Consider the following 13,264-nt stretch of genomic DNA (forward strand, 5'->3'; position numbering starts at 1 on the left):
ATAAAAGTATTTTCGACGACACCCTGTACGTTTATAACATAAAAATAATACTCCCAATATTGCCTAATATTAATACGCACCGTAATATATATTACCATACAATAATTTCTAATTTAATTAAAAATAAAAAATAAAATAAATAATTTTTGATGAATCGCGTGTTAAGTTCGAGCTAGTACGGTACTGCACTTTGTTTACATCATCGCGCGTACATTCCAAATGACAGTCGTCATGGTAATGTAAACAAACAGTAGAACCGGACTGGCCACAATGTAAAAATTTAAACAAATATCAGAATTCAGTAAAAAAAAATCCTTTGGTATTGTATATTCATCCTTATGAGGATTTGAATGATTTAACATGACAAATTAAAAATTTGAATGATAAAACCGAGCTTTGAATGCGATTTTTTCAATTTGAAATGAGTGATTTGGTGATTATTTTGCATAGAAGTGACAAAAAAAATACAAAAAGTTGATAAAAACAAGTAAATTTGTAATATTTTTGATATATATAACAGAAACACATATTTTCATCCTTTATATAAGGCGTTGAGTCTACCCTGGGATACAAAAAATGATAAAAATTAAGTTAGATGATGTTTTTTAACAACCCTGTATAATATAACGATTCTATGGGAAATATACTGTAATATAATACAGTTATTGTCGAAATTGAGTAGTTATGGGAAGGAATTGAGATGTTATGGTAAAAAATTATCGACTTCTATGCAATATACACTAGCCGACCTTAAAACGGGTCGTTGGTGATTTAAAATCTCGTTTGATCACATCTCGTTAACACCAAATATGAAATAAAATTTAAATGCAATTTTTTTTTATGTACAACTTATTTTCCTTGTTGCGGAAAATTAACTTAACAATAACACAAATAAATAATTTATATATATATATATAAAAACGGTTCCTATAACGCTAATTTGTTTGACAGCTCATTGGCACCAATCTGGTTCCTGCAATTACAAAAATTTTGGTGTCGATTATCAACAATAAACGATTTTTTTGTAAAAAGAAGAAGAAACGTTAATTTACCCCACCTCCCCCCCAAAAAAATCAAATTCCCATGCCTTAAAATTTCGTAAATACAAACGCCCCTGGTAGAATTCAAATTTTAAAATACCACTGCTCGTTCACAACAAAAAAATTTTTTAAGGCTTAATACGTCTCTGTTTTTTTTTATTTGGAAATAAATTTTCATATAAAAATCGTAGTTTGAGTCTCAACTTTCATTTTCAGTAACAAATTTTGGTATTCGAATACGGATCTGTATGAAAACGATCTTTTAATGCCATAAAAACAGGAATTTTGGATTTTTTTTTCATATTTAATAATATCCGAATCAATACTCGTCGTTAATTCGCTTTAACTATTCGTTCACTACTTTTGTATCGCCCCTCGTAAAATATGGCGGGAAAAATTTTTTTTAAACTAAATGATGATATTCATTCAAGTCCTATTTAAAATAATTTTTTTATAAATTCCAATATTCAAATATTTTGCTTCCCCCTGTATTTTTCAATAATCAAAATTAAAAGTTTGTTCGACATTTTTTTTACATAACTTTGAAAACACCCCGTATAACATTATCGTCACGAATTTTTTTATTGTATATGAGGAATACTAATAAAATGGATTTTTTTTTCAAAACATTCCACTAATTATCGCAAAAAATGCGAATCAAACAGATCAAATACTTTTTATATCATACAGTGTGCATTAAAAGTTTGATCAAATTTTTTTTTCATATATAACTTTATAAATACCCCGTATAATATAATCGTAACAAGATTTATTTTTATAAATTTCAATAACGATAGAAATAACTTCGATTGATCAAATATTTTTGCTTATACAGTATGTGTTAAAAATTAGGTTACACAGATTTCGAAAAAAAATATTAATTTTTATTCTCCTTGTATATAAGAATGTGAATAAAATCGATTGTTTCTCAATAAATTCCATTGATTATAAAAAAAACTGCGTCTCCTACTGATCAAAAACCAGTTATACAATTTTTGGATCATACAGGGTGCCTTAAAAGTTTTGTCGACTTGATTTTCATATATAACTTTATAAACACCCCGTATAATATAGCCGTAGCGAGATTTTTTTAAATAAATTTCAATTATACTGAAAATAGATTCGATTGATCAAATATCTTCGATTATACAGTGCGGTTTAAAAAAAAATTCGTTACAAAAGTTTCAAAAACAAAAAAAAATGTATTTTGACTCTCCTTGTATTATATATGAGGAACATTGACTAAATCGCTTGGTTTTTAATAAATTACATTAATTATCATGCGTCACTAGCTGATTAACAACCAGTTATACATCTTTTGGATCATACAGGGTGCCTTAAAAGTTTTGTCGACTTGATTTTCATATATAACTTTATAAACACCCCGTATAATATAGCCGTAGCGAGATTTTTTTAAATAAATTTCAATTATACTGAAAATAGATTCGATTGATCAAATATCTTCGATTATACAGTGCGGTTTAAAAAAAAATTCGTTACAAAAGTTTCAAAAACAAAAAAAAAATTGTATTTTGACTCTCCTTGTATTATATATGAGGAACATAGACTAAATCGCTTGGTTTTTAATAAATTCCATTAATTATCATGCATCACTAGCTGATTAACAACCAGTTATACATCTTTTGGATCATACAGGGTGCCTTAAAAGTTTTGTCGACTTGTTTTTCATATACATATAACTTTATAAACACCCCGTATAATATAACCGTTGCGAGATTTTTTTAAATAAATTTCAATTATACTGAAAATAGATTCGATTGATCAAATATCTTCGATTATACAGTGCGGTTTAAAAAAAAATTCGTTACAAAAGTTTCAAAAACAAAAAAAAAATTGTATTTTGACTCTCCTTGTATTATATATGAGGAACATAGACTAAATCGCTTGGTTTTTAATAAATTCCATTAATTATCATGCATCACTAGCTGATTAACAACCAGTTATACATCTTTTGGATCATACAGGGTGCCTTAAAAGTTTTGTCGACTTGTTTTTCATATACATATAACTTTATAAACACCCCGTATAATATAACCGTTGCGAGATTTTTTTAAATAAATTTCAATTATACTGAAAATAGATTCGATTGATCAAATATCTTCGATTATACAGTGCGGTTTAAAAAAAAATTCGTTACAAAAGTTTCAAAAACAAAAAAAAATTGTATTTTGACTCTCCTTGTATTATATATGAGGAACATAGACTAAATCGCTGGTTTTTAATAAATTCCATTAATTATCATGCATCACTAGCTGATTAACAACCAGTTATACATCTTTTGGATCATACAGGGTGCCTTAAAAGTTTTGTCGACTTGATTTTCATATATAACTTTATAAACACCCCGTATAATATAGCCGTAGCGAGATTTTTTTAAATAAATTTCAATTATACTGAAAATAGCTTCGAATCATCAAATATCTTCGATTATACAGTGTAGGTTAAAAAAATTCGTTACAAAAGTTTCGAAAACAAAAAAAATTTGTATTTTGACTCTCCCTGTATTATATATGAGGAATATAGACTAAATCGCTTGTTTTTTAATAAATTCCATTAATTATCATGCGTCACTAGCTGATTAACAACCAGTTATACATCTTTTGGATCATACAGGGTGCCTTAAAAGTTTTGTCGACTTGTTTTTCATATATAACTTTATAATTACCCCATATAATATAACCGTTGCGAGATTTTTTTAAATAAATTTCAATTATACTGAAAATAGCTTCGAATCATCAAATATCTTCGATTATACAGTGTAGGTTAAAAAAATTCGTTACAAAAGTTTCGAAAACAAAAAGAATTTGTATTTTGACTCTCCCTGTATTATATATGAGGAATATAGACTCAATCACTTGTTTTTTAATAAATTCCAATAATTATCATGCGTCTCCCACTGATCAACAACCAATTATACATCTTTTGGATCATACAGGGTGCATTAAAAGTTTTGTCGACTTGATTTTCATATATAACTTTATAAACACCCCGTATAATATAGCCGTAGCGAGATTTTTTTAAATAAATTTCAATTATACTGAACATAGATTCGATTGATCAAATATCTTCGATTATACAGTGCGGTTTAAAAAAAAATTCGTTACAAAAGTTTCAAAAACAAAAAAAAAATTGTATTTTGACTCTCCTTGTATTATATATGAGGAACATAGACTAAATCGCTTGGTTTTTAATAAATTCCATTAATTATCATGCATCACTAGCTGATTAACAACCAGTTATACATCTTTTGGATCATACAGGGTGCCTTAAAAGTTTTGTCGACTTGTTTTTCATATACATATAACTTTATAAACACCCCGTATAATATAACCGTTGCGAGATTTTTTTAAATAAATTTCAATTATACTGAAAATAGATTCGATTGATCAAATATCTTCGATTATACAGTGCGGTTTAAAAAAAAATTCGTTACAAAAGTTTCAAAAACAAAAAAAAAATTGTATTTTGACTCTCCTTGTATTATATATGAGGAACATAGACTAAATCGCTTGGTTTTTAATAAATTCCATTAATTATCATGCATCACTAGCTGATTAACAACCAGTTATACATCTTTTGGATCATACAGGGTGCCTTAAAAGTTTTGTCGACTTGTTTTTCATATACATATAACTTTATAAACACCCCGTATAATATAACCGTTGCGAGATTTTTTTAAATAAATTTCAATTATACTGAAAATAGATTCGATTGATCAAATATCTTCGATTATATAGTGCGGTTTAAAAAAAAATTCGTTACAAAAGTTTCAAAAACAAAAAAAAATTGTATTTTGACTCTCCTTGTATTATATATGAGGAACATAGACTAAATCGCTGGTTTTTAATAAATTCCATTAATTATCATGCATCACTAGCTGATTAACAACCAGTTATACATCTTTTGGATCATACAGGGTGCCTTAAAAGTTTTGTCGACTTGATTTTCATATATAACTTTATAAACACCCCGTATAATATAGCCGTAGCGAGATTTTTTTAAATAAATTTCAATTATACTGAAAATAGCTTCGAATCATCAAATATCTTCGATTATACAGTGTAGGTTAAAAAAATTCGTTACAAAAGTTTCGAAAACAAAAAAAATTTGTATTTTGACTCTCCCTGTATTATATATGAGGAATATAGACTAAATCGCTTGTTTTTTAATAAATTCCATTAATTATCATGCGTCACTAGCTGATTAACAACCAGTTATACATCTTTTGGATCATACAGGGTGCCTTAAAAGTTTTGTCGACTTGTTTTTCATATATAACTTTATAATTACCCCATATAATATAACCGTTGCGAGATTTTTTTAAATAAATTTCAATTATACTGAAAATAGCTTCGAATCATCAAATATCTTCGATTATACAGTGTAGGTTAAAAAAATTCGTTACAAAAGTTTCGAAAACAAAAAGAATTTGTATTTTGACTCTCCCTGTATTATATATGAGGAATATAGACTCAATCACTTGTTTTTTAATAAATTCCAATAATTATCATGCGTCTCCCACTGATCAACAACCAATTATACATCTTTTGGATCATACAGGGTGCATTAAAAGTTTTGTCGACTTGATTTTCATATATAACTTTATAAACACCCCGTATAATATAGCCGTAGCGAGATTTTTTTAAATAAATTTCAATTATACTGAACATAGATTCGATTGATCAAATATCTTCGATTATACAGTGCGGTTTAAAAAAAAATTCGTTACAAAAGTTTCAAAAACAAAAAAAAAATTGTATTTTGACTCTCCTTGTATTATATATGAGGAACATAGACTAAATCGCTTGGTTTTTAATAAATTCCATTAATTATCATGCATCACTAGCTGATTAACAACCAGTTATACATCTTTTGGATCATACAGGGTGCCTTAAAAGTTTTGTCGACTTGTTTTTCATATACATATAACTTTATAAACACCCCGTATAATATAACCGTTGCGAGATTTTTTTAAATAAATTTCAATTATACTGAAAATAGATTCGATTGATCAAATATCTTCGATTATACAGTGCGGTTTAAAAAAAAATTCGTTACAAAAGTTTCAAAAACAAAAAAAAAATTGTATTTTGACTCTCCTTGTATTATATATGAGGAACATAGACTAAATCGCTTGGTTTTTAATAAATTCCATTAATTATCATGCATCACTAGCTGATTAACAACCAGTTATACATCTTTTGGATCATACAGGGTGCCTTAAAAGTTTTGTCGACTTGTTTTTCATATACATATAACTTTATAAACACCCCGTATAATATAACCGTTGCGAGATTTTTTTAAATAAATTTCAATTATACTGAAAATAGATTCGATTGATCAAATATCTTCGATTATACAGTGCGGTTTAAAAAAAAATTCGTTACAAAAGTTTCAAAAACAAAAAAAAATTGTATTTTGACTCTCCTTGTATTATATATGAGGAACATAGACTAAATCGCTGGTTTTTAATAAATTCCATTAATTATCATGCATCACTAGCTGATTAACAACCAGTTATACATCTTTTGGATCATACAGGGTGCCTTAAAAGTTTTGTCGACTTGATTTTCATATATAACTTTATAAACACCCCGTATAATATAGCCGTAGCGAGATTTTTTTAAATAAATTTCAATTATACTGAAAATAGCTTCGAATCATCAAATATCTTCGATTATACAGTGTAGGTTAAAAAAATTCGTTACAAAAGTTTCGAAAACAAAAAAAATTTGTATTTTGACTCTCCCTGTATTATATATGAGGAATATAGACTAAATCGCTTGTTTTTTAATAAATTCCATTAATTATCATGCGTCACTAGCTGATTAACAACCAGTTATACATCTTTTGGATCATACAGGGTGCCTTAAAAGTTTTGTCGACTTGTTTTTCATATATAACTTTATAATTACCCCATATAATATAACCGTTGCGAGATTTTTTTAAATAAATTTCAATTATACTGAAAATAGCTTCGAATCATCAAATATCTTCGATTATACAGTGTAGGTTAAAAAAATTCGTTACAAAAGTTTCGAAAACAAAAAGAATTTGTATTTTGACTCTCCCTGTATTATATATGAGGAATATAGACTCAATCACTTGTTTTTTAATAAATTCCAATAATTATCATGCGTCTCCCACTGATCAACAACCAATTATACATCTTTTGGATCATACAGGGTGCATTAAAAGTTTTGTCGACTTGATTTTCATATATAACTTTATAAACACCCCGTATAATATAGCCGTAGCGAGATTTTTTTAAATAAATTTCAATTATACTGAACATAGATTCGATTGATCAAATATCTTCGATTATATAGTACGGTTTAAAAAAAATTCGTTACAAAAGTTTCAAAAACAAAAAAAAATTGTATTTTGACTCTCCCTATATTATATATAAGGAATATAGAGAAAATCGCTTATTTTTTAATAAATTCCTTCAATTATTATGCGTTTCTAACTGTTCAACAACCAGTTATACATCTTTTGGATCATACAGGGTGCGTTAAAAGTTTTGCTGTATTGCATATAAGGAATATCGATGAATGGATTCGTAGTTTATCAAAAAATTTGTATTTTGACTCTCCCTGTATTATATATGAGGAATATAGACTAAATCGCTTGTTTTTTAATAAATTCCATTAATTATCATGCGTCTCCCACTGATCAAAAACCAGTTATACATCTTTTGGATCATATAGGGTGTGTTAAAAGTTTTGTCGACTTGATTTTCATATATAACTTTATAAACACCCCGTATAATATAGCCGTAGCGAGATTTTTTTAAATAAATTTCAATTATACTGAACATAGATTCGATTGATCAAATATCTTCGATTATATAGTACGGTTTAAAAAAAATTCGTTACAAAAGTTTCAAAAACAAAAAAAAATTGTATTTTGACTCTCCCTATATTATATATAAGGAATATAGAGAAAATCGCTTATTTTTTAATAAATTCCTTCAATTATTATGCGTTTCTAACTGTTCAACAACCAGTTATACATCTTTTGGATCATACAGGGTGCGTTAAAAGTTTTGCTGTATTGCATATAAGGAATATCGATGAATGGATTCGTAGTTTATCAAAAAATTTGTATTTTGACTCTCCCTGTATTATATATGAGGAATATAGACTAAATCGCTTGTTTTTTAATAAATTCCATTAATTATCATGCGTCTCCCACTGATCAAAAACCAGTTATACATCTTTTGGATCATATAGGGTGTGTTAAAAGTTTTGTCGACTTGTTTTTAAAATTAAATCACAACTTTTGTAGCACCCCTCGTATAATAACGTGAGACAACTTTCTATCGCATATTTTAAAATGTTATATAAGTAATACCAGATTAGAATATCTTATCAAAACCGCGGGAAAATATATTACATTGTTGTCAATGCTTGGATAAAAAAAAAATTTTTTATCCAAATCACGACGTTCATTCACGTCCTATTTTTAAAAAAAAATTCCAATAGTTAAATATTTTTGATAAAGTCATGATTTGATATGAAATATATGATTGGTATTTATATAAATAGTTAAACGATACGTTGAATATTTTAATAAAAAATTATTTTATTTTAGAATGAAATGTTGTATTTACCTTATATGGGGTTTCATACCCGCCCTTGCTTTTCATTTGATTCTGTAAAGCTATTAGTTGTTCACCAGGCATTTCAACATCTCTGCTACCAACGTGCCCCGTATGTTGAAAATTAGTTGGATACCCTATCATCGATCTACCAAAATAAACAACCATTACCCAACTAATTATACCAGATAAATAAAATATCAAATAATCATAAAAATCCACGAGTTTCATTACGAAAATTACGAAATTTAGTTACCTATCAATATGATGTTTTCGTTTGGGTTGTTGAGGGATACAACAACTAAATAATGTTACCCGCAATTCGCTTATCGCAGCCATTTCTAAAACGAAAAAAAAAACAAATCTCCAAGTTTGGTTATGTTTATATCCCAATAGTTAACATAAATTTTCCGTTTTAATACCCGAAAAATATTAAAGAAATGACGTATACACAATGTAAATCTTCGAGAAAGATAAGATAACGAAGCTTATCAGTTTACAAGATTAGTTTAAACTGATTGTTCGAAATGAATCATCATAGCGATATTGTGACTTAATATTATAAAATAGATAGAGTTAAATATAAAATTTCACTTACTTTTTATTTATAGGTATATATGATTAAATCATGTCTCGTTGAATTTAGTTCAACGCGTAAAATGAAACAATTAAATGAAATGTTTAAAAATACATCTTATTGTTCTCTCTGTGTCTAGGCAGTTTTAAGGTTAAGTATGTGGAGAGGGGATAGGGACGGGCGATGATAACATCAGAGATGTCCGAAATGAATGAATAAACGTCAATGTCCGTAAGATAGATGCGCATAAGCGAACGGTGTGAAGTTGCCGCGCTCGATACTATAACACAGAGAAGTTCCAAATTTTTTTTAGAAGGATACATACATTTCATATAAATTAATTTATGAAATATATTAAGTGATGCATTTACGAGAGGAAGAAGAGCAAAATTTTAGAGGCGAAAAAAAGTAAAGAAAATGAATTTAGATTAATTCTTATAAAGACAAGCCCTTCATGGAACCAGACCCCTTCTGTGATATCAGCTACAGAACAATGAAAAAAAACACTGGAAAAGTAGGTGGATATGAGCAAAAACGATTTTTAGGATAACCTACAGGGGCCGAGACAGGCAAGACAAAAGCACGTTTTTTAGTTTTCTTAATTGATACCGCTCTCGTATAATGGCTTCGCTGTTTATGTACCTACATCTCGTCGAAACTTATATCGAGCCATAACGGTGTAGGTGGTGAGGTTGTTGTTATTTTTTACTACTTTTTTGATATATTTTGATCTTAAATAATTAGGATGATTAGATTTTAACCACCATAAATCTGTATTTAAGAAAAAATATTAGATGAACTTTTGTTATTTTTATTCAATTAAAAATTTTATAAAATAAGAAAACGTTATTGAAAATGTATTAAAATGAGTTCTACTTTCTTTGATAACTTTTTTTTTTGAGTTTCTCAAGTTTTAAATCAATTATACATTATTAATTACATTATAAATTTAATTATTTAAATTCTTTTACGTCTTTTAACTTTACGTTTTGAAAATTTCTGCTAATTTTCACAAACATTTATATAAAGATATTTACCGTTGGGAAAATAAAAATAGTACTCCACTGGAACTCGTTAATCGGTTATACTCGGATAATTGAGCAGCCATTTTATGCAGCAACTTCACACCGGTTGCGTTGTCATACGTCCAACGAAACAAATTGAATAATTTTAAATGTTTATAACTATTTGCTAATTTAAACATTATCATTAACATTTTGTTAGTTATGGAATATTTTCGTTGCTCAAAAATTTTAGAAAACGAAGTAGATGTATCAAATCCGTATTTTTATCCTTCTCGGATAAAACTAGAAAATGGATTCCAGCAACGTAATAAATGATGGATGTAATTTCCATTAGAAGTGGACATTTTTATTTGATGATTAATAGCGTCAATTAGGAATTATTTATAAAATAATATTAATATGTCTTAATGACTAATTAATATGGATATATAAACCTAATATTTGGAATGATGTTAAATATTGTTTAAAAAAATGTTTCACGTCATCATTCTGCTATTGGTAAGAATAAATTATTTATATTTAGTTATATATATATATATATATTGGAAAATTGTTTATTTATAGGTTCAAACGATAGTTTTTAATTCTGCTCAAATTTTGAGCGTTGAAAATGCAGACGGATCTTATTCTATTGGTTTATGGAATTCGGAAGGGCAGGGTAGTACTGCCGATGCCGTATTGGGGTTGTTATCGTTGGCTGCAGGATGGACGCCGACGTCGCTTAAATATCCCGATCCTAACGTCGTGTCTATTGTACCAAGTTTAGAATATGTATTGAAATCTATTAGGAAACCGATAGAAGAAGGATTGAAAAATTTACTTTTAATTAAAAATAATAATAAAAATGTTGTGATTTTCGTTTACAGGGTGGTTTTGTTAATTTTGGATTTCTTAAAATATTATATTGGATCGTCTGACGCGACAGTATATAAATGGTTGGAGGAAAAACATTCGAATTAGTATTCTCGTGAAAAATAAATTATGAACGTTTTATTAAATTGTGAAAATTGTTTGATTATAATTATTATTTCTAATCAAAAATTTTAGAATTTACAGGTATGTACTTTGATTATTTGTATCTACTACAATTTTTTAAATTATTTCTTATTTAAATGTGAAAAAAATTAATATACGAGAATATTTTCGTAAATTTTTATAAAAAAAATTAATTTTTACTACCGTGTAGTGAGAATTTATATATTGGGATTACTTTCAGTTTGAAATCTCAACAAAAACACGCTAATTTGGCGTTTTCGACGTAGTACAATCCATTTATCGAATATACGAATGTACTTTCGGTTTTACTCATAATTAGATTGCTCAACTTCCGGTTAGACATTTTGAATTCGATTCGATTATATAAATATAACATTTATTATAAAAAAATGATTTAATTCAACTAAACCTAACCTAAAAAATAAATGTATATACGATTTTTGGATAAATCGTAAATAACAATTATTTTTTTGGTGTCAGTTTTTTGTTTCATCAAACAAACCCCTATATACGAAAAAAATTCCCCCTATTCATAAAATGCGGAACCGGAAGTCAATTAAAACATCGAATAAACGAATCCAATCATAGATAAAATCGGAAGTAACAATTTATGACATAGACAAATGGATTCTACTACCTCGAAATCGCTAAACTGGCCTTTTATATTATGATTTTATATCGGACAAATAAGGAAGTGTAAATAAAAATTCTATTCTAGATTTTTGGAAGGCGTTCCTAAATTCCGTGTAATTGTTATTGAGTTTGAAAAAAAACGAATTTTCTGAATACGACTCTGTATTTCTATTAAAATTTTTACTAAATAAAATATGCTATGAAAATAAAATATATATTTAATCATAATTTGAGTTTTTTTTTCGTTAAATTTTTTATTTAACAATATAACATAACAATACAAATTATAAAAAGAAAATTCAAATTTTCGAATGAATAGACTTATAATAAACTTAACTTAAAATTACTTACCGATCAAAGTATGATTTCGTATCGAAATGAACTATAATTTTACACACCACGCACGCACTCACCATAATTGTTCAAATTTATCACAAAATTCCATAAAAAAATCATTAAATTAATTAAAAATCAATAAAATTGGATAGTTTTTCAAAATGTCCGTTTCTCCATTGGCAACTCTGCGGTAATTATGTTCTATGCATCAAGATCACGGACCGTGAACAAGATAGTTACAAGTTGGAGATACAACGTTGACGTATTTAAAAATAATTTCACGTCAATATATTTTTTACATTTTACATTAATTTTGGTTTTAAATAGAATTTTTTTTTAAAAAAAATTGATTAGATACAATTATATTCGTCGTATATAAGATTTATCGAATTTATTATATTAAAAAGAATATTTTCAAATTAAATTTATAATAAAGTAAAACCGGCAAATGCGCACTAAAATTAAAACGTAATGGGCGCCAAATTCGAATTACCACCAATGAAATTTGTGTATTTAAAATCGCAGCTCTGTGATATAAATGGCGGGTAACAGTGCAAAACGAATATTTTAGTACAGGATCGTATTTTACCTATCAAATTTCTTATATTGAAATGAATATTTCCGAGTTACATTTACGAATAAATAAAACCGGCAAATGCGCACTAATCCTTATTAAGCGGAAGTATTTGATTAAAACGTAATGGGCGGGGTTTAATTGGCGCTAAGTTCAAATTATCACCAATCAATTTCGCGTATTAAAAACGGCTGGAAATGTCGAGGAACGAATGTTTTAGTACAGGGTTGTATTTGAAAAATGTAAACAAATAAAACTATTCATGATTATTTTAAAAAATATTTTATTATATAAAAAAAGAGTTATACTGAAAAAACCGATATAATTTTTTCAAATATAACACAGCCCTCAAAATTTATTATCTAGATAAAATGCAAAAGAAAAATTAGAATTTTTCAAAAAAATTCTGTTTAATTTTTTTTTTTAAATATTTGTATATAAAACATTTATTTTTATCGA

General features: G+C 27.3%; 1 protein-coding gene across 1 annotated transcript; it reads left to right on the forward strand.

Moving 5' to 3' along the window:
* The first annotated feature begins 10,347 nt into the window (after nucleotides 1-10,347).
* LOC130896636 (uncharacterized) lies at nucleotides 10,348-12,120 on the forward strand. The gene is made up of 2 exons (XM_057804842.1): nucleotides 10,348-10,764; nucleotides 10,831-12,120. Exons 1-2 carry the CDS (start codon nucleotides 10,738-10,740, stop codon nucleotides 11,224-11,226), a joined length of 423 nt encoding a protein of 140 aa, XP_057660825.1. The 5' UTR covers nucleotides 10,348-10,737; the 3' UTR covers nucleotides 11,227-12,120.
* Nucleotides 12,121-13,264: the final 1,144 nt, after the last annotated feature.

Source organism: Diorhabda carinulata, chromosome 7 (assembly GCF_026250575.1).
Source record: "Diorhabda carinulata isolate Delta chromosome 7, icDioCari1.1, whole genome shotgun sequence".
Classification (NCBI taxonomy): domain Eukaryota; kingdom Metazoa; phylum Arthropoda; class Insecta; order Coleoptera; family Chrysomelidae; genus Diorhabda; species Diorhabda carinulata.

What these genes read in the sequence shown, in the direction of transcription:
- LOC130896636 (XM_057804842.1), top strand. Translation starts at nt 10,738, where the DNA reads ATGTTTCACGTCATCATTCTGCTATTG. An exon ending in ACGTCATCATTCTGCTATTG is followed by an intron (nt 10,765 to 10,830) that starts GTAAGAATAAAT and finishes GTTTATTTATAG; the next exon opens with GTTCAAACGATAGTTTTTAA.